The sequence below is a fragment of the Telmatherina bonti genome (assembly GCF_933228915.1).
Source record: "Telmatherina bonti genome assembly, chromosome: 9".
NCBI lineage: Eukaryota > Metazoa > Chordata > Actinopteri > Atheriniformes > Telmatherinidae > Telmatherina > Telmatherina bonti.
The window spans coordinates 13,748,590-13,770,767 of NC_136627.1; the positions used below are offsets into that span (position 1 = coordinate 13,748,590).

Consider the following 22,178-nt stretch of genomic DNA (forward strand, 5'->3'; position numbering starts at 1 on the left):
TGGAGTAAACACGTGGGTGTGATTGGATTGTAATCAGACACTTCCCTAAACATGTTTCAAAGTAAAGTTCAGTCTGACAGAATAAAATGTAAAATCTAAGATTTAATTCAGTTTTATTTTTTTAAATAAATGAATTTGAATATGTTCTTTAATCAATTTAAATTCTTTTTAGTACACCAACAGGTATAAGGTGTTTATTTTATAGTTACTTTTACAGTTTTGGTTTTATTTTGACAGCAGAAAACTCTTATTTACATGTGGCAAACTGGATGTGTTTAACTAGTGGGTTGTGCAGTGCTGGTCTGCCAAGAGGTAGTGCTTGTTTTACTGCAGGGAACTCAGAGTGGCAGGAGTGTGTGCAGTGTCAGCATGAGCAACCTCAGGGATTAGTTAAAATTATGCCAAACAGGTCATACAGGCTGCAAAACATGGTTAATCTTCTAAAGGTATCAAAGATCCTTCCTGCACATACCCAACAAAAGAAAAAAAAAACTTCCAATAAGCTTTTTATGTGGTCTTTAATAATTGTATTAAATACAAAAGTAAATAAAGTCTTACAAAGTAACTGCATTCCTCAGAACACAGCCATAAAAAAGTCAAACAAAATCAACGACATAGCTTCAGCAGTTTCCCAATATGAAAATACAGATATACACTCAACAGAAGTATATTTTCAGAAACACAGCAGGATTTAAAGAAAATCTCAGTAGTTAAGAGTAATTTAACGAGTATTTTATGTTGATTCTACTCATTTTCTGTTTTGTTTGTTTTATTGTGTCTTATATTTTTCTTTTACAGAATTGCCCTCTTAATAAAAATGGATAAAATCGGGAAGAGGTTATCTGATTATTAATGGGTTATCTGATGATTAATGCAACACATTATTATTATTATTATTATTATTATTATTATTATTATTATTATTGTTATTATTATTATTATTATCATATTTTATTTTATTTTATTTTATTTATTTATTTGTTGGTTGTTGTTTTTTGTTTTTTTTTTGCTGAGTCGCTGTTTATGAAAAAAACTTGCCATACAGCGGTGCTTGTTTAATTTCCATTGCGGCTTCCGTAGTTAGACCTAAAGTCGAAATGGTTTCCTCCAAAAAACAATTATGGGAATGCCTTAATGTTTTTTTTTTTTTTCTTTTTTTGTTTTTTTTTTATTGCTCCGCTTGTGTACTAGAAATGTTAAGAAATAATTTCATAAATGAAACTTTGCAAATAACAATAAAATATCAGGTATAATTTTAACAAGAGTTGTGTTTCTGGTAAAATAACGACATGAAATCGCATCGCTTTATTTTTTTAACGCTTGCGTCAGGCGGAAGTGATATTGACGCTCTCTGACTTTAGCTTCCACTTTGCGTCTCTGTGGCGCAAGGTAGTTATAAAAGTACCAACTTTGATTCTAAAGTGGTTTTATTCATAATACCTTCTGAGGTCGTTAATTGATTTACTTTTTCTGAACAACCAGCTAAAAACGGAGTACCGACACTGGGAAGACTGGTTATCTCCTTCACCTCTGCATTCTGTTATGGTCGCTACTTTGTTTAGGAAATGTTAAGTTTGGGATATAACAACGCGTCAGTCCTCTGTCTGTTGCTGTATCGACAGAAGACGAAAAGGAAGCTGTGACCGCCTGCTAAATGCGGATTTATCCCCATGTGAATGAGCCTGGACATGCGGCTTGGTTCACCATGCGGAGCCCGGCCGCGTCCCCTCCGCTTGCAGTGACCGTCCTGGCTGCACTGTGTGTCGGCTTGAACCGTTGCGGAGCATCCGCGGTTCACGGACCACCATGTGATAATGGAAAGGTACGGCTGGAGATCTGCGTGTGTAACTGTATGAAATCAAATACGGATCATATTCAGTGATCACGTGCTTGTGTGTGTGATAGGTCTCTTTGGATAGAGATCTGCCTGCAGATGCAGCTCATTGGGACTGTGCATCATCTACCTGGCCACAATCTACTCAGGTAAGCATGCATATAGCAAAGCTCACCATCGTATGTTATACATTATCTCCTGACTGTCAGTGGTTCATCTGGTTGTGGTTGTGTTCCGTGCACATCGTGCCGGGAAGTCAGAACAATCATGAGGAAGTAATTGAGATAAAACTCTGGAGATCTGGCACTTTGCACAATGTAAATCAGCCTTAAACTGTTTGTAATCACCTCATAGACCAAATACTCTTCATCTGTTATGCTCTATGCTGTTCAGGCTGCTCTGTCACCAACTTAATGTTTTCATTTTATTTCCTAGCTACAGACACTTCCAAGTATCGACTCTGTGTATGATCCAGAGGTTAGTGAACATTTTGCTGATCATATATTTTATTGAGTCTTTCACAACCTTTCACCCTCCAAACATAAAATGTTACTTGGCCATATCTGAAAATCAAAGCTAAACAAGATAACAAGTGTGCATCCAAATCCAATGGTCAGAAACTACATGTGAATTAAAAGCTAAAGAGCTGTCTTTATTTACTTTTAATATAATTTTCTTTCTTTCTTTTTTATTTTTTTTTTAATTTTTACTTCAGCCAGCCAGAGAGATATGCATGGATAAGCCTATATCCTACCATCACAGCATTCCCAACAGGTAAGTAGTGAGACATGTGATATACAGTTTTATGCACACACCTTCCACCTATCGTTTCTTTATGTTTCACTATCAAACTAAAACTCATAATCTTTTAAAATGGTCTGGAATAGTCGTTATCAAAGCTTTTTGAACATAGATATATTTTTTCCTCACTAAATTCCATCGTAGTTTGTATATCTGACCATGTTCAGAGAATACTGAACTACTTAACTCTGACCTTTAAATAGTTTAGGCATAGAAAAGCACCTACAGAGCTAAAGGGGGGAACCAGTGTGTTTTCTGTTTCAGGTTATATTTTTGCCACTTGCTAGTAGCCTGTCATAAATATACATAATTTGTTCATATTTCTTTTGTTTCATCTATGAAAACTGGCAAAAATAGTACAGTTTGTCAGTAATTCCCCCCAAAAATAAAGAAATAGGACAAAAATCCAGAAAAGACCCGACACAGGCTTAGAGAAATGCATCTGGAGCTTCATTTGGTCCCTCTACAGTTTATTAACGTTTGTCTTAACACTGCTGTCAAAAACCCCTTAAAGAGGGGAAACAGGGAGAATTGGAACTAGACTGAAAGTCTGAGCCATTTGGTCTTATGGAGGGATGAACCGTAACGTTATGCTGCCTTTTGTTCCACGCTCGTGTCGGAGAGTAGAACAAAACCAGCATCTGAATAAAGAGCCTTTAAAAAGCCCAGAGATTATTCCTGAAGCAGACATAAAGAAATGACCAGAGTTGAGGCAGTGTGTGTCTCAAGCTTGTTAGAACAGCATGAAGTGTATAAATGTTTCATTAAATGACTTCACCTATTTCCTGTTTTCCCTGCAGTGTATTCAAGGCTTGCACACAGCGCTGCCGAGGGTTTAGTAGAAATTTGAGGGTTTTCTTTATTTAGATTTTGAAACACTTTTTCAAACACTATCACCTTTGTTTCAGTGGAGCGTTCAGACCAGTAAAGGCAGAAAGTGGGGAGTACTTGTATTGTCCTCCTCAGCGGTGGCTCAACAACCTGCACGTAAGTCCAAGAATCTAACATACTTTAGTCCTGCTTCTGTTTCTCTGCTCGTCTTCTTCAAAAGACTGAAAAGTTCTGTCAGACTAACCTCATTTGTTAATAAAAAGCATAATTTTGAAGTTGCAGCATCACAGTCAACATAGTGTTGTGGGGCATTATTGGATGTTTTATTTTCATTTGACATTAATAGCAGCATAGATGGGTGTAATGACTGCAAACAGAGGAACACAAGCTAATTATTGAGTTACAACCCCACCGCACAGACCCTGGTATGTTATTTCCAAGCTGGCAGTCCTTGCAGGAGCTGAAACAGTCAGTGTATTGTTTCAGTAAGTCTGAGAAATACTTTCAAGCTTGCCTGCTGCTGAACACAGATTGCTTTGAATATTAGAGAATTAATAAACAGCATCCAGCCGACTGGAAGAGCAAAATATCATCATCATAATACCAGTATCAGGATTGGTGGATCCCTAATATTTTTTGGCAGAGACGCTGGGAGACACAAAATTGATGATTTGAGACCCTCGCTGTGTTTAGAACATAAAAACCTTATGTCAGTATTTTCTTTGTTTCATTTTTATTTTTTATTAAGTGTTGTATGGTTTAAAACTAAGAGTCTACAGCATGTTACTGTACTTGTAGCTTTTTCTTTATAAATGTTTTTGTTCACATTCTTCATTAGTAGACACTAAAACATTACTACATGTATCAGTTAGCCCGTATGGGATCAGCCAGTAGCAGCTTTATGGATTTCATTTTCTGCCCGGCCGTGGGGCAGAGGGGATCATCTCCTGCTTCAGCAGCAGCTGCGAGGTGGGACTGCTGCTGTTTGAAGACCGAGCCTCTTCCGAGTGTTTTAGATGAGGGAAGGGGCATGCACAACAACGCTCATTATAGAAAATAAATAAGATACCTGCGTTTATGCCAGTCTATAAAAGTCTCTTTAAAGCAGCAGAGAAAGTTGCTAGATTTGTTAATAGTCGCTTTTTTATTTTTTAATCAAAGGTCACTCGAAGGGTCTGAAAACCCACTTAATGTAGCCACAAAGTCACTTAGTTGGCAACACTGGATTGAAGTGTTGCCAAAGACAAAGAAAAAAAAAAAAAAAAGCAAACTAAATTCAATAAGGTACAAAATTCCCTGCTGAACTATCATACATGAGAGCGGAAAGGGGAAATGTTACATACCGAGTGTTTGATTGTTTAGAATTATTATCAATGGATGAAGAATGAACAACGTGTGTTTTACTGTTGGTCTTACTTCCTGAGGCCGGTTGTGGAGGATGAGGAGAATGATGGTTACATGTTTGCATTTCCAGCACGGAGCTGTAGTTTTACTCCACCATCCTTGTGCACCGCTCCGTGAGCGCCATCTTCTGTCCGGATTGGCTCGCTCCTGTCTGCCTGCCTACATCATGACCTCACACCCACAACTCAGCAGACATATGGTAAAAAAAAAACAACAAAAAAAAACACAGTTCTTTTTAAACGTGTTGCCTGCAAAAGCAACTGAAAAGCAAACTTAATCCACACGGATCACCGTTGTGTTGTTGCTTCAGTTGTTACTGCGGGATTTAATTCTTCCTCGTAGAGATGACTTATTTAATTAAATGTTGAGTTAAACAGGCTCTGACGTTATGTTCACTCTGCTCAGCCTTTAGCTTTGGTATCCTGGGGCCGTACTTTGGAGCTGGGAACTGTGGCCTCGCCAGACATCTGTGATTGGCTGCAGACCACAAAAACCACAAGAAATGCATCTGATGGTGAGGCTCAGACCATGATGTACAACCTCCTGTTGATCCGGTCAGCAGGTCCGGACCGGCTGGAGCGCTCAACAATCAAGCAGGTTGGGAAAATTTAGCTGATTTACATAATATAGCAACTAAAAAAAAAGTCAAACAGTTATATTATAATGGTGGAAGATAAATAATGGTGTTTGGAAATCCTTAGGAGACTCTGAGGCGATGCTGCAAGGAAACCATCTCTTCTCTGCTGAGAGGAACCGTCCAGTCAGAGCTCCACGTGAAGAGGAGGCAACTAATGCACATGAAAATGGGAAATAAAAACAGGGGGAAAAGGGCTGCCAATGGAGAAACGGAAGGAAAAAATAACAAAAGACGCAATACCTTAAATGTTTTGGATCTTTTAACCAATCAGACAAGCAAAACCACCTCCCAGAATCACAGCAGCTCACTTGGAGCAGATTCAGTTCCAGAGAAACAAACGTTTTTAGATGCTTCCTTTCCAAGGCAAACCCTTCCGTCAGAGGTCCAGAAACAAAACGAGAATCTCACATCATGGACCATTAATAGTTTGGTCTCAAACGGCTCTAAAAGCACATTTAATACTGGTTCAGTAGGACTCGGAGCCTCCAAGTCTGAGACAAACAGGCTAGTGGTGCAGACAGAAACCCTTCCGCCCAGTCATGAAGACATAGATGTCAGACAAGCAGCCGCCTCTGCAGGGACAGGTGTGTTTGCAGATGGTGTGAACGGGAAACGGATCAGTTCAGCCGGGCGTGAAGCCTTGGCCGTTGCTTCCGAAGATGACGGCTCAAACTCAGTCAAACAGAAAGATGAGGACTCTGCTAAACGCAGCAAGGGAAAGGACGAAGAAGCAGTCAATGTCGAAGAAAGAGAGGTGGAGCATGAACAGACGCATGTGGCCACACACAGGCCCCAAAAAGGGGGAAACACTGGGTTTAATCCCACTTCTAAATCCCAGTCGATGTCTGGACCGCAACAAAACCCCCAACCGGCCGACCGCAGCCACGCCAACAGCAAGGACTGCGACAGCTGCAGAGCAGGAGAACGCTGCGACTGCACCAAGACCCACGCCGCTGCTGTGCACAGAGGCCTGCCGAGGACTCCCAGGTCAGACGAGGCGGTGTGGGCAGCAGCAGCGCTGGGTTTCCTGCTGGTACTCCTCACACTGTCAGTTCTGCACACTCGCCTGTACCGCCACTGGAGGACCACGCCCAGTCTGTATTGGCACGACCCGCGGCAGGACTACGACAGCGTCGCAGGTGGGTGCCGCGACTTGGCACTCGTTTTAATTCGCTGAGACTGATCAGACATTTAGTTTCCGTGTTTTGTCTTTTAGATGTAATCCGCAGGAGGTTGCGAATTGCAAAGCGCAGGAGGAAAAGAGGCCAAAGGCAAGAATGCGTTCTCCTGCCGAGCTCCTCCAGCTCAGACGAGCATCCGTAGAACAACAGGAAGGATGGCCAACGTGTCAGTTTGCAGACATGTCCCAGAGGTTTCTGGTTGCAGCGGAATCAGAAAGGAGAAAGTATTGCTATGTGATAACTTGAGATTAAAAACACTGAAGGTGTCTGTTACAGTTAGTTAAGATGTCCAGGTTAATTAGACTCCAGAGGACTTATCTCACAGGTTGCATTTGGACCAGTGGAGATCAGAACCATCATTCAGCTGAAAGGAAAGCTGCTTTTTAAACAGTAGCTCCCAAACAGGCATCATAGTGGATCCAAAGCAGTAAAACTTTTTTTTTAAATTTTATTTTTTTAAATAGTTTTATCATGTTTTTTTACGTGTAAGATAAAAGTTGCTGTTGTAAGCAACGCTTTGTATAGTAGTGAACTGACATTCACACGATTTAAACAGGTTTTTTACATCATGTAAGGCCATTAAAAATGACAACATCAATGCAATATTGATAGAAAACTTGAAAAGCAATTAGTCTTAGATATTTCATATATTGTGTATTCTATTGTGAACAAATCAGGAAGCACTTGGAGGATCATGTTCTTTGATTTCCTAAATGTTTTATATACAAATTAGTCTGCTCCGTTTTTATGAGAAACGTCATAAATTCTAGTTGGAAACTTCCACAAACACTTGGCTTCATGACAACCTAACAAACGCACCACAGTTTGTGTGTCGGTGATGGTTGTCAGCAACAAGCATTGTTTACTGTACACCTCAGACTTCCCATACAACCAAGTACTCTGATGACTCTGCAGTTGTGGGGCGCATCAATGATGGACAAGAAGCGGAGTACAAAGAACTGGTCAGTCAATTTGTGATATGGTGCAGAAAAACAGTCTCTTCATCTTGAATGCAAAGTAAACAAAAGAGATATTTGTTGACTTCAGGAGGAGCAGGAGAAATCAAAACACAGATCTTCTACAAGTCTGTTGAGGAAAGTGCAATCAGCTCTGCAGCAGCATCAGAGCCAAAGACTTAAATAAGTTTAATGAACTAATCAAGACGGTGGCTTCTGAGCAGGGAATAACTGTTGTCCAGTACTGCACGATCTGCTGAAGACAATGAACTTTTCTTCTACACAACACAGCGAAGAAACTGTGTTCAAAACGAGGCTTCATCAAGTCCGTTGCAAGACAGAAATATACCAGGTATGGTTCCCGGCTGCAGCCATGGCCCTCAGGAACAAGGCAATATCTTCTAGGTATAATATATAACATTGCAACTTCCCTTTTATAATTAAAGTATTTTATTGTTTTTGTCTACTTTTCATTTGTCTAATTGAATTCCACACTGAGGTTAGAAACAAAACAAAATAAAAACTGTCTTAGCATTTTGAGCAGCCAAAATCAAATTCCATTCACAAAGCTGCTTCTTTTATTTGGTCAATATTAGAAGTTTAGCAAACTAACACTATTTTAACTTGTCATTTGATTTCTACGGAAATTTGTATTTGCTGTAAATTAGTTTCACCAGCATAGGTTTGATGTCTGTCAGAGGCTGAAGACAACGATCTGATCTGTTTTCAGGGTAGAAATCTTTAATCATGCCCATGTAGAAGTTAAAGTGTATTTTTTGTTTAAGTATTTTTTGTTTTTTTTAAATGAAAATGAATAAAACGTTTCTAGTGCAATCCTTAGCCTTGGTGTGGCTTCATGTCAGCTTCTCAGATGAACTAAGATCAGCGTGACTGAATCTCTAAAGAGCATCCACACATTAAGAAACCGAACGCAGCCAGTCCCAGGTCAATTAAATTGTTTTATTATTTTATTACAAATGTACAGCTTATGAGTTTCCATTACTATTGACCTTTTTTTTTTTTTCCGTTTAAGCCACTGTTTTCTCTACTTTATACAGATTTTAATGTGTTTCTGTTCAAAGATAACTCTCCCATCACCCATCTCACAAAGCACAGAGTTGTGAACAAAGAGGGACAGCAACAGTCCAGGCCACAATGCATGGCTGTGGCCGATAACAGAAGAGTGTGTATGTGTGTGTAAAAAAAAAAAAAAAAATAAATAAATTTCTTTACTTGTGCATGTATTGGTCCAACTGATAAGTTCAGGGTGTGTCGGATGTTAGAAAGTATGTAATAAATACTGGACGTAAGTGTAGAAAGTTTGTCAAGAAACATGAGTTGATGGAAGCGTTTAACATTCACACTAGAGGCACCCTATGCAGTGTCCATTAACTCTCGGAAGGACGAGGCCGTGTGCGTTTTTGGGCCCTTTGTCCAGTTGTATTGAGATGACTGTAGTGCTGAGCCAAAGTGCGCTTTAGGCCTTTTCCCAAAAAGCCAATCCCAGAATCAAACCTTGCATCCTGCACCTAATGTACTTAAACTAAGACCTTTGGGAGAGTGCAATGCATTCAGCAGATCCTACTTGAACCAGCTGGTGTTTGAAAATAGTGCAACTGAGACCATGCTGCTAAAATCATCCAGATCCGTGTTGTTCCTCTTCGCTTCGCGTGGATCTCTAGTAGGATTGTTAATATGTACAGTATGACTACACCCGAGGGCAGTACCACAGCATAACCATACAATACTTGGAAAAAGTACATCAGGTGTCAAGATTTAAGAGATGAATGAAGGTTGGGTGAGCAGATGTCACAGCATGGAGCCCTTTTAGGCCAAAAGATGAACATAAATATCTCACAAACAACCCTAACATGTAGCTTAATATAAAATGTAGCATGAAAATAAATGTTCATATATATATATATATATGGCTCTAGTCTAAAACATGGGCATTCATGACTGAAGGAGCCGAGCTTCATGACGGACCCCCCCCCAGAAAGTATGTGTGTGTGTGTATGTATGTGTGTGTGTGTGGAAGTAATTGTCATTTCAGCAGTCTTAAGATCGCTGTAAGTCAGTCAGTCAAACAGGAGATGATGTGCAAAGGCATTCAATAGCAAACAATACATTTCAAAGTCTAACAGACAACTTTTCCCTACAGAGGCGTGTTCAGCCACGTGGCTAACAAAGGGAAGAGGACAGTCGGTGATCCCAAATGGTTTCAGGTAGAAAAAGGGAGGGAAAAAAAAACCCAAAAAGTATATCAGGTGGACAGAGCAGAAGTGAAGAAAGTCTGGTGTTGCCTCTAAGTGTGTGCAGCTTGCATGGAGCTGCGTGGAGCTGTTTGATCTCATCTCAGATGAGAACTCAGGCATGCAGAAGCCCTCTGAGTGCCATTTCAGAAGCAAGAGCCTATACAAAAACCACAAACACTTTGGAAAAAAAGACCAGATCAGATGGAAATGAGCTGAATCTAAACAAGACGATCCGTACTTAGAAATGATTTTTGTTCGGCACAGTACAAACTTTAATCACTCAGTAGGGTAAGTGCACTGTTTTTTGTTTTTGTTTTTTTTTAACCAGGAAAAAAAAAAAAAAAAAAAAAAAAGAAAATTTGTTCCCAATCTCTTGTTAGCTAAGAGACAAAGAGCTCAAAGTGACGCCTGTGGCCCAGATCAGGCCGTCAGAGCCGCACAACAGCTCGCTGGCTTGATCGTGCCAGTCTTATAACAATACACGACTGATTAAATCAAGCACTTAAAAACATAGCAAATCAGAGGGTTTCCCCTTCCGTGATACCAGATCTGGTGCTTCTTACAGGTCTGCTCAAAGCGCAACTGCAACATCCAGTATTTCATCTGTTTTGTAATGGGATCTCCCCATTTTCTAGCATGCATGCAAATGATGGCTGCTGTGTAGCAGAAGCGCCTGTCAGATTCATTCCTCACACACATGCTGAACTTTAGTGTTTTATTTATGCTTGTCCTGCTTGGCACCACAAATGATCCTCACCTGCATTTTGAGATGATTCCACTAGCTCTGACAAATGAGTCGAGACGTTTTTAGGAGAAATCAAGCTTGATAAGACAGAGGACACACAAAATGAGCGTTTTGATCCAGAGTCTGACGCATCACAGAGTAAAGAAAAGGTCTCGATATCCACTCTCCTTTGGCAACTTGTTCAACCTCCCGGCCCAAAAAAAGCAAACAAAGAAAAAACTTCACCCTGAAGAAGAGCGCTTGATAAATGTTGGGGACCGTCTCACAGATTTTTTTTTTTGTGTGCATGTCTACTTCTATTCCAGTAAGAGGCTGCCACATACTCCCACCAGTCTCCCTAAGAATCATGTTCATGAGACATTAAAATGAACATATAAACAGTTCAAACCAAAATTACAGTCAGTAAAATTATCAATACAAAAAAAAAAAAAAATCCCCCTCAAAAAATAACAATAGACATGATAAACAATAACAACAAATAAATCACAATTATTCCAGTGTAAGTGTTTTTAAGTCAGTAAAAAAAAAAGTTTCTCTATCCTCAGAGGTGCAAATCAGGCTGATCTGCAGATTCGACGGGTAAATAAAAGAAACAGAAGAGAGGAAAGAGATGAAAACATGCCAGGTCATGCTGTGTACCACCAATGACGAGGAGGAGGAGGAGGAGGAGGGGGGGGGGGGGGGGGGGGGGGTGGCGTGTCAGAAGAAAGCTGGAGCCCCCCCCTCTGTGAAAGCCCATCCTGCCAGGGATGGAGATGGCATGGCCCATCTATCCACTTCCCTCTCTTCCAGCACACACTGCCTCCCTCCTCTGGGTGGATTCGGCACGAGGAGGAGGAGGAGGAGGAGGACGGAGAGGGCGACGAGTGATGGATGAGAATAAATAAAACGGGAACATTTCAGGATCCAGTCCAATGTACATCGCCACCGTCGTAGTTCATGTATGCTGGTCACAGTTTCGGCGGTTTATCACACGTCTGACTCCAACGGTTCATTCGCTCGCTGCAGGATCCTTCCCCACATCCACTCCCACGTGTGGACGTTCTCCTTTTTCTTATCGTAGCGTTTCTTTAAAACAATCAATACTTCGCTTCCTGCCCATGCATCTTCCTGATGTATCTTTTCTTTCACCCTGCCGCTCCACCTTCCTCATCCTCTCCTCCACAGTGTGCTCGTACTGTCCCGCTTTCCTGAAAGCCCCTCTCATGCACTGATCCCGCCTCTCTCTGTTTAGGCGCCAGCTGGGTCACTGTTTCTTCTCACGAGTGGTGATGGTGACTAGTTGCTTAGCAGCCTTGGCAATATCGTAGGCGCACTGAATGACTTGCTGAGTGAGGAGCTGGTAGTCCACCGGAGGGGCCCCGGGCTCCAAGGGCGCCGCCTTACGACACTCCACCTGCAGCCGAGAGGCACTGGAAGCCAACAGGCGTAAAGAGCAGTGGACCGCATCCAAAGCCGGTCTCTGCGGAGAGATAGAGACGATCAAAGGCCAGCTCATGGGGTGGACGGGCAGAGAATGTGAACTGATCGAGATAAGACAGACTGCAACCAGAAAAAAACGGAGGGTAAAAATAAAACGTTAGCAGAGAGAACCTACTTTGGGAAAGAGGGAAGCCATCTCAGTGACAGCTGAGTGGATCTTCTCAGAACAGGGAACAAAGCTGAGGAGAGAAATGAGAAAGATGAAAACAATGACTCGGGTGATGAGATGTTTTACTGCGAGCCGCAACAGAGACGTCAAGCTTTGTGAGAAACTTCAGCTCTGAGCCTCTTAGTGATCCACAGCAAAGCGGCGAGGTTGTCTGTATGGCCAAATAAACAACAACCGATGTGTTACTGGTTACAGGAGTGTGATACTTTTACAGATAAAAGAGCCAATTTGGAAACTTTAAAAGTAGCATGTAACTTTCTGATCTTAAAATATGCTTTTCTGACTCGATTTGATGGCACGATTATATTCATTCTGTACATTCCTGGAACTATAACCCTGCCCAGCAGGCTGGGAAACCACACTTCAACTTATTTTCCAGCCTGAAGCATCACATTACAGCTGAATCAGGAGGATTCAAGACAGATGCTGAATTAGTCATCTGCCAAAGTTCACGAGTACTTCTTTTAGTTCACCAATCCAAATAAGTTTCCTTGCCTCTTGCTACTCTGGAAAAGGTTAAATTTATGATCCCTGCTGGGAACACTTTACTGTAGGAGTGGGGACCCTGGTCCTTGAGGGCCACTGTCCTATAAATACAGGTTTTTCTCTGCATTTACACACCTGACTTAAATTAAACAGCTTATCGAGTTCTACACAGCGACTTACAATTTAATTCAAGTGCTACGAAACAGGGAAACATCTAAAACTTGCAGGACGACGGCTCTCAAGGCCAAGAGTTCCAGCTCCTGCTTTACAGGCTGAGAATGAGCAAGTCCATCTGTTGCTGCATAAGACAAATGTGATGTCACAACAGCACCACAAGCAGTTACTGGCACTTTTAAGCTGCAGGAATAATCCAGGAAAAACATCCAGGCAAGGTTTTATTCAAGCAGGTTTTGGTTTATATGAACAATCTACAGTAATACAGTGGTTTTTTGACGGGTTGTCAGGCTGCCACAGATGGAACAACATCTGTTTTAAACTGTTTCAGGGGAGTCTTTGGCTTACCTTTCATGTTTGAACTCCTGAGCAGCTCTGAGCAGCTCCTGGATGTTCTTAGTCACCTGCTCAGTCTTCAGTATAACATCCTCTGTGCAGGGCAGGGTAGGATCTGGCTCTCCTGCATCCCCAACTCCCCCTTCCTCAGACTCACCACGACCCTCTTCTTCACTGCTGCGAGCGGTACTAAAGAAAAAACACTTGGATTCTTATCAGATCTCATGCAACCATTAAAAAAATACAAAAAAAACCTTACAAACAGCACATTTAATGAATCTAACCTTAGTGAATGATCATATGTTTGCGTGTTGTCATAGTCGCTGTCTGTGCCACTGCCGTGTTTCTCTGGTTTCGGGACCTAAAGAGATGGAATGGGAACAATTCAGAAAAATTAACCACAACATCCTGGTTGACTCATTTAGTTAGATACAAGTTTTCAGGAAAAACAGGGAACACTTTGATCAAGTAAAACACACAAAGTCTGATCTAAACCTTCTGATGATCGCTCACCATGTATGTCGATCCAGACAGATGTTGGCTTCCATACGATCCTGGACCTCCCGTGCCGCCCTTCCTTACCTGAAAAGACAAAGGAACACACAGAGGGAACAGGGGGAGGGGGAGTAGAGATGACATCAGGAGGAGATGAGGGGGGAAATTGAAAGATCAGACAAATGAAATTTACAAAATGAGCCGAGGCAGGAAAAGAGCAGCGAGGACAAAGAGAAAGAAGATAAACAGCAGAGAAACAAGATCCAGATAAAAAACCAGCAGCTCACGCATCGTCCCATCATGACTACATGCCTTTCTACTTTAATAACTCAGCTCCATGAACACTACATCATTACGAGCTTCTACTTTGCATCTATATATCTATATATATATATATATATATATATATATATAGATATATAAAAAAAAGAATCACACTACCAGCACACTTACTGCAGATAATTTGCAAAACTACAGTGCACATTAAGCAGCATGTGACACACATCCTATGCTGAAGATGACATGGCAAGCAGTGCAAAGACAGACAGGATGCTTACATCCGGAGGATGCACGGCTGCACTGCAGCGAGCGACGGAGAGACAGAAGGTGAAGAGACAGAAAACAGACAAACAGGTAAAACGTTGCAAAGAGAGATGGTGAGGCGGACGCTGATGATGTTTTCCATCAGACTGAGTGATTAAGAGTGCAGCTGACTTTCTGTGTTTGCTTGCTGTCACGACACAAAAGGCTGAAGAGCTCTCCATACCATCAGAAACCTCGTTGAACATGTTTCCCTACTTGGTTGGAAAACAAACATATGTTTCTATATATATTTTTTTTTTTTAAATGCAAGTGTGTTCATGCACTTGTAAATGTGTGTGTTTTCCAGGTTTAGGCTGCTGCAGGAGAGCTACCTGGGAGGCTGTAAAGTGTGCAGGCAACAGAGCAGAACATCAGAGGCATTGCCAGGCAGAAGATAAGATGAAACTTTCTCCATTTAGATCCATCTTTCTCCTGAAGGTCGTGCTTGTGCACTTCATCGCGTCCAACTGTTAGGATGTCAAATCGTTTTTTTTTTTTTAACACGGGAGAATTTCAGTGGGGATCGTGCACGGCTCGACCTCCGAAAGAGAAGGATTGGTTAATGAGAAGTAGGGAGGGAAATGCAGAGATCAGGACTGGACTACCCCCCCCACACACTTAATCAGGCCAAGGACAGCCAATCAGGGCCCCCGATAGAAAAGTGGGAAAAAGGATCTTGGGGGGGGATTCTAACTTACGGTGGGTGTGCTGAAGGGCTGCAGGCGGGAGTCCAGGGCTGGGGGACCATGGACCGTGGGGCCGGGGGCAGCCCCTGGTTCATACATAGAGTAAGCCTGGCGTTCTCTCCGGTGGGGGTGGGGGTGAGGGGTGGCTGAGGAGGGCACGGAGCGCCCCGGAGGGTTTGCTCCTGGACTGAACCCAGCTAATCCCCCTCCGCTCATTCCTCCATGCATCACACCCCCTGGCCAGTGGCCTCCTCCTCCTCCCCCCCCTCCCCCACCTAGACCCCCTACCCCATGGCCTGCTGAACCCCCAGCCTGCTGGCTCCCCCGTAGCGCACTGTTCTCTGTCTGCATCCGGGTGATCTATGGGAGAGTGGGAAGGGAGTGGGGAGGGATGGGAAGATGGAGGGAGGAACATGGGAAGGTTGTAGGGAGGGAGGGATGGGGTGGGGGGGGAGCGTATAAACTGAAAGGTCAAAAACAAGCATCCATAATCACAGGCTGAATAAAAGGCTTAAACAGGGCTTCACACAGCAACTGACATCAGAGCTGGGGGGTAGGAAGTAAATACACTCCAACAGGCAGGATTAGGTCTGACCAAGCAGTGGAGGGCTGCACTACATACCTGTATGAACAGTACCGTGGAAAAATCCTGAGCCAGTATCATCCCATTATAAAATGGGAAGGGGTACAGTAGTCTACTGAAACATGTGCTTTCCAAACCTCCTGTCTGGATGCTCCTCTGAATCTGTTTATAACCTTCATCAAGGCTGAGCTGAACTGAAGTGCTGATGTGCTGTGTAACAAAGTCTTTGTTTTTTTAATGTAATAATTGTGCGAGGAAGAATAGCCATAGCTTGCTACAGCTAATGGGGATCCTAAATAAACTTAACTAAACTAAACTAAACATTTTCCACTGCAGTATCGGATTTCTTTTGGCGTATGTGCATTTCTAGTGATGCAACTTCCTGTTACAGTCTTGCAGTCTTTGTTGAACATGGGGCCCCTGTAGTTTTAGCTGCTAATGTGGGAGTTAATAATCCTGCAAAATAAACTACATGACAATGCTGTGCTTCATTTACAGTCTGACTTCCCTCTGCTGCACAGCTTCATGTTTGTCTTTTCTGTTCCGCTCAAGTTGCAAAAAATATTGATTTTCTTTGTCTTTCTTTCTTTTTGTTGCCTTTTTAATGCCTTCCTGTAAGAATTGCAGAGTAAACGAGATGTGATAATCAGACTTCCTGTAATAAAATAAATGCTGTCTGACAAAAGTTATCAGATTAGACAACCACATGTTCGCTTGAATTACCTGATGGTGACATGCAGTAAACAATATGATCCCACACCGGCCTCTGGTGAGATTTCATCCCTACAACGCCTGCTGCCACTAATATTCAGACCAGTTTTTGTGTTATTTAGCAACCTTTTCATCCTGCTTTCCTTCCTAAAAACTGGCTTCTTTAGAGCCACTTAGACCTCTTCAAATTTGACCTTTTTCATCAAACATATGCAAACTGATATTTTTCCCCCATTCTCCAAGGTCTAACTTAAATAAATACACCAGTTATTTTGATCTTGGACCTTGGCTATGCCTGCCAGTTTGCATATGTTTGATGAAAAAGGTCAAATTTGAACAGGTCTCCCATCCATGGAAACCATTTCAGATGAGGTTTAGAACAACATACCTAAACATACTAGATAAAATGAGTTATTTTCCCAGTTGTAGACTCAACACTGGTTCATCCTTTGAGTTTGGTGCTTTTTGCATACTTAGATGATTCATAGGTCAGTGTTAAGTGGCTTAAAAGTGTAAATAAATTCCTCTGAAAATAATCAGGTACCAAAACTGGAGTGAAAACAGGTGAAATCCTCACCAGCTATGACTCAATGTCATTTACAGAAACAGAAAGCCAGTGGCGGCTCAACACTTCTGCACAGTACTGTACATTTCTCTTTTAAGGATCAATGAGGGGAAATGACGTTTGTCTGCACTGTTACTGTTCATTACCATCTATTGTGATACAATTTTTGCTTTTTATGTAGTGTTTGTTTGTGAAAGTGAACATTTGCGTTGGATTTTTCTACAAATGGCAACACCAAGTGATGACAGCCGGTGTGAATCATGGGTCATGAAGGCCAGCACCGTAATCCGCTGATGGAAACACTGAACTAATGAGGACGACTCACAGGAAACCAAAAGAAGCAACCAAGTGATGAGTTTTATTGAAACTTAAGTAAAAACGACTAAAATAAAAATGAGTGTTTGTAGCCCTGCAGCCTAACATGACAATGGCAGCTAGTTTAGCTTCCAAACATCACCTAAATAAATCTTCCAGAGAAATCCATGTGGAGTCAAATAAAAACCCTGTCAGAATTTAAATATAAATAAATCAACTTGTAAAACTATTTCTATATTCAGCTGTCACTCCATCATGCTGACCTTGTTCTGTCGCAGTCTCTAATCCATCCCAGTCTTTCCCACTCCGTCCTCCTTACCTCCTTCTGGAGCCGCCGCAGCTCCTCGCTCAGGTTGTTGTTGACCTTCATCAGCTGCTGCACTTTGGCTTCTGAGGAGGCCAAGGCCTTCTTCACCTCCAGATACTCCTGCAGGGTGATGGGACCGTCCGACAAGTCTGATGAGTCCATACTCTGAGTCCGCAGGAGGAAAAAGACACAATAAGGAGGAAAATAGAAGACGGGTGGACATAGAAACATGGACAGAGTGAGAACATAGAAACTAAAAACTCAATTTGTTCAGTGGTATTTATTAACCTTTAAAGCTCCAAGCCATCTATTACAATCTGTGATCCATCAGTCTTTTTTTTTTTTTTTTTTTTTTTATTTCTGTAAAATGCACATAGAAGCTTAACCCTTTTTGATCACTCAACGTACAACCAATTTTTTTTTTTTTGGGGGGGGGGGGGGGGGGGGGGGCAGCCTAAATTGCAAGATTATGAGGCCAAAATTATGTGAGTGAATGAATAATGGGGCAGCTGTAGCTCAGAAGGAAGAGTGGTCGTCTTTTAACTGGAAATTTGAGAGATCACTTTCCATGACAACATGCAAGACACTGAACCCCAAGTTGTCCCCCTATCTGCTTATCGGGGTATGAATGTGTGTGTGTGTGTGTGTGTGAATGGATGAATGTAACGAGTAGTGTAAAGTGCTTTCAGTAGTCAACATGACTGGAATGACTGGAAAAGTGCTATATAAATACAAGTCCATTGACTATATCAAATCATGTAGTATCATAAACACAATGACCTTTATTATCATGACTTTGTAGAAATAAGACAGTGACCAGGCCTTTTCTCATCTGCATTTCTTCTCTCAAGTCTTTTTTACATGAAAATAATGACATTAAAACAAACAGACATAAAGAAACCTACTTACATATTTACACTTTTTCATCCAGTTATTTATGCTTGCATTTACCTACTATCCTCTAATTCTAAGTCAGCTTGTTTTTGGCACCATTGGACATAAAAAACAAATGTCTTCTTTGCTTTATTCCAGCCATAATGTTATTTTAGGGGGGTTTTTTTGGCAGACACACACAACCTTCGGCTCACTTGTTGATCATTGGCTTCTCCTGGTTGAGCATGACTGTCACTCGTTGCGGGTTTACCACAGAGTCTCAGAATAAATGCTATAGTTTTTAGCTGGATTGCAAAGTGAACATGCCTGAAAAACTTCAGGAAATCAACTAAAAGGGAAGCTTCCGATCACAATTTTCCCAAAGACTTAATCCTTACAGTTCCAGAGAACCTGTTGCTCTACGCGCTGGGTAGCTAGCTGAGTTATAAGGATTAAAAGCAGTCACTATGATGAATAAAAAAGGATTACTTGTGCATTTTGTGGGTTAAAGTGGGATTACAGAGTCTGAATTACAGCCTTTTGAGCTGTGTGTAAACAAAGCATACAGCTGCGTGAGAGAAGAGCGCTGGCTTGTAGGCAGGATCCCACTCCCATGTGGACAGTAGAGCCTTGGTTCTTAGCTCTCAGCACACCCTCCTCCCCCCACTTCCTGTGACCCTGAAGCACACTCTCTTTTCTGCCTTTTTACCCTTTCCTACAACTTCCACTTTTCCAATCTCTTTATTTATTATTTATCCATCCTTTTCAACTTCACGTTGGTTCTGCACCATTCATGAATCCTAAAATTAGTTTGATCACATAAAGATGGACAGAAAAACACGATTGTTGATCTGTCTCTTTCCCCTCCAAATACACAAACTCTGTGTATGAACAATGCCTCTCTCACTAAAACCCTGAATAGCTGATGATGTCACTCGGCAGCTATGTGGCAGCCCCGGCTGTAGCGGCTTTCCGCAAAGCATGCTGGGAGAGGCAGTCGTTTTATGGAAAAGCTGTTATAAACTGTTCTAAAACACTCAGAAGCAAAAAGAGCAGCGGAAACTACTAGTGTAACAACGTGTGTGTGTGCATGTGTTAAGCCGTGTGGTAACATAGTTAATAATAACATGAAAAAGGCCTGTTTGATTCATTAAAACTCTCCTGTGGTAAAAGGTTGTACGTAAAGTATGTAGCGAGGTGCTGTATAGATATTTATCTACCTTTGCACGATTGCTGCGTTGTGTGTTGTTGTTGTTCTGGGTGGTCAGCTCGCTGTCTGTGTCTTCATCAGAAGCTACGCTGTCATAGTCGTGCTGATCATCATCGATGCCCAGGTCCAGTGGGTCTGGTTAAAAGAAACTCTGCTTAAGTTTTTTTTTTTTAAAGCAACACAACAAAGCAACATTTCTGAAATACCAAATTACTTCTTTTTTTTTTTTTTAGACTTTAAAAATCTTTAAATGCATGCATTAATATGAGCGACCCTCCCATCTTCCCCGGCTCACCAGTAGGGCTGCTGAGACCTTTTCCCTGCTGTCTCCTCTTGGCGTCGCTCAGGATGTCGATGATGAGTGTGGCAAACTCTCGGGCATTAAAACGGGCCAGCTTCTGTCGACCCTGAGAGATGAGCGAGCACGGCTGGTAAATATTTGAAATGCATTCACTCGCTGGCCCAGCTGCTTAAAATCCAGCTGTATGTTCTAACAGTGAGCTGAGCAGAGCACAAACCAAATGCTGCCCACAGTCAATGGATCAGTGCCTGTGGTCGATGACCATGTGCTGCGGAAAAACACGGTCATTCTCGCAGCGCTTGTGTGCTCCAAGATTGTGCTCATGGAGACGCAATTGTGTGCAAAGAAACATAAACCATGCAATTAGACAAGCACGCTGGAATCTGCCTGACAGAATAAAAAGGACAGTTTCCAGCAGTGTTCCTGAGAATAATTACAAAGTGGTGCACAATTAATTTTATGCAGCTCTGCAGGACAAAATGAAGTAATAAAAATCTCCACTCAGTTTGGCCATTTTTGTCTGATCTTCACCATAAATAAAAGCTGCTTTAAGCTATCCAATCAGAGCGCAGGAAGCATGGAAATGTGGGTGTTGTTTATACATCTGAGACACACAATTTTTAATAAAGAAAGAAAAAAGAAAGAAAGAAATAAGGAAAGAATGAAAGAAAAGGATTCTCTCGTGGGGAAAGAGGAGGCAGGGCCACAGACAGATTACAGCTGAAGAACATCCTTTGCTAATTTTACGCTCATTCTCAACATCCCCTACAAACATTCACTGCTTTTTCTTTTACACATTGCTTAACTTTCCTGCTTGTAGCCTCTCTCACTTCATTTTTTTACATTTGTTAACTGCCTGAAGCAAAACAAATTCCACTGACGGTCTCGTTATGTTTACACACACTTATTTGGCTGTTTACAGGAGTGTGCAGTGTGTTTACCTGGTTGCGTGTGGCTGAATATTCAGGATTGACTGGAAGGAAAGGGACGGCGCTCCGTTCTGTTACCAGAGTGCTGTGATTCTGCGTCGTCAACCACACTAGAAGCGAAAAACATCCAGAAAAAAGGGGACTTTAAGTGTGTGTGTTTAACAAGGTCATCTTGGTCAGAGCCTGCGCAGCCACCCACATCAAAACCAGTCCATCCACCCACACATGCATAAACAAAGTTCAGCAAAAAGGCTGCAGAAAATATCCAAACTTAAGGTCTAGTCCTTACATTACAGTTTAGTGGTCTTAAACTGAGTGTGTCTGTGTGTGAGTGTGTCCTCGCTACTTACCTGCTGTGCTTCTGTCAAAAAAAGCACAATTTGGCAATTTGTTATTGGAGGAAAGGGAGAGATAAAAAGGAAAAAAGCAAAAGAGCTGAAGGGGAGGAGAGAGACTCAAGAATTTGTAAGGCGCTTCCTCGCGCCGACTCTCCTCCTGCCCTCACTCCATTTGGCCTTCCTCTTCTACACTAACTTACTGTCTTCCTCAATCCCTCCTACAAGCTCGCTCTCTCTGTTGCATCAGTGCTTATTTTCTTTTTCTCTGCTCCATCTTCCAAAGTTCATGTCAATAATGTTGGGTGGAGATGTGTTGTACTGTAAAGATCACCTTTTCCACACACCTCCATGTAGCCGTCCCAACATTACAATACAGGAGCTAAAAGTTGGGACTCACCTGCATCGTTTTCTCTGCGATCCACCTCATCATAAACATCCATCGCTAGCTCCTCGAACAACCGGTTGTTTAGCTACAATCCATTAAAAATAAATGAACACATTAAAAGATCAATTTGTGCTTTTTTTTGCATACATACAAACAAACTAAGAGAGAAATGAAGACAGAAATTATCAAGACAGAATGTAAGCTTTTACAGGGAATGATCTTGACAATTTAATGTATTTCCTTTATTCCTTTTAAAAAAAGAGATCAAAGACCACTAGAGGCCTGTACAACGAAGCGTGATAAACATATCCCAAAACGTCTTCATCACCTGGAAATATGGTACGACAAACCTGGTTATCTAATTCGACGATAGACGGTATAAGAAAGATGGATGGAGCCTTCGGTAGTTAAAAGTGAAGCCTATGCGGAAGTGCATAAAACTGCAGTTCCCCCTTTATCCGCTACGGGCTGCAAAACAGAGCAAATCCCCATAGACTCCCATGTTAAAAAGGCCAACTTCACAGCAGAAATAAACATGTTTACAGCCTGGTTCAAAAATCCATTTTCGGTTTAGTAGGTCAGATTTACCTTCATGACAACTGTGGAG

General features: G+C 41.8%; 2 protein-coding genes across 2 annotated transcripts in view; one reads left to right on the forward strand and one right to left on the reverse strand.

Annotated features, from left to right (window-relative positions):
- Positions 1-1,407: 1,407 nt before the first annotated feature.
- Positions 1,408-8,342, forward strand: LOC306760698 (uncharacterized protein). The gene is made up of 9 exons (XM_079246662.1): positions 1,408-1,822; positions 1,906-1,983; positions 2,270-2,311; positions 2,550-2,608; positions 3,544-3,622; positions 4,941-5,069; positions 5,276-5,467; positions 5,572-6,646; positions 6,724-8,342. The coding sequence occupies exons 1-9, from the start codon at positions 1,655-1,657 to the stop codon at positions 6,828-6,830; spliced, it is 1,929 nt and encodes a 642-aa protein (XP_079102788.1). The 5' UTR covers positions 1,408-1,654; the 3' UTR covers positions 6,831-8,342.
- A 1,516-nt stretch (positions 8,343-9,858) lies between these two features.
- LOC306760697 (ARF GTPase-activating protein GIT1-like) overlaps positions 9,859-22,178 on the reverse strand; it is a 28,031-nt gene continuing 15,711 nt past the window's right edge. The window contains exons 10-20 of the mRNA XM_079246661.1: positions 21,584-21,656; positions 20,861-20,958; positions 19,914-20,025; positions 19,629-19,753; positions 17,548-17,700; positions 15,067-15,414; positions 13,805-13,873; positions 13,576-13,652; positions 13,304-13,480; positions 12,242-12,305; positions 9,859-12,106 (exon numbers count right to left, since the gene is read on the reverse strand). Of these exons, the coding sequence (XP_079102787.1) occupies positions 11,891-12,106; positions 12,242-12,305; positions 13,304-13,480; positions 13,576-13,652; positions 13,805-13,873; positions 15,067-15,414; positions 17,548-17,700; positions 19,629-19,753; positions 19,914-20,025; positions 20,861-20,958; positions 21,584-21,656 (1,512 nt within the window). The 3' untranslated portion in view covers positions 9,859-11,890. The remainder of the gene's footprint in view (positions 12,107-12,241; positions 12,306-13,303; positions 13,481-13,575; positions 13,653-13,804; positions 13,874-15,066; positions 15,415-17,547; positions 17,701-19,628; positions 19,754-19,913; positions 20,026-20,860; positions 20,959-21,583; positions 21,657-22,178) is intronic.

Bases quoted from the DNA above. Each gene is read 5' to 3' on its own strand.
- LOC306760698 (XM_079246662.1), top strand. From the start codon at position 1,655: ATGCGGATTTATCCCCATGTGAATGAGCCTGGACATGCGGCTTGGTTC. The intron at 2,312-2,549 runs GTTAGTGAACAT...TTTTTACTTCAG, and splicing joins ACTCTGTGTATGATCCAGAG to CCAGCCAGAGAGATATGCAT. The intron at 5,070-5,275 runs GTAAAAAAAAAA...CACTCTGCTCAG, and splicing joins CACAACTCAGCAGACATATG to CCTTTAGCTTTGGTATCCTG.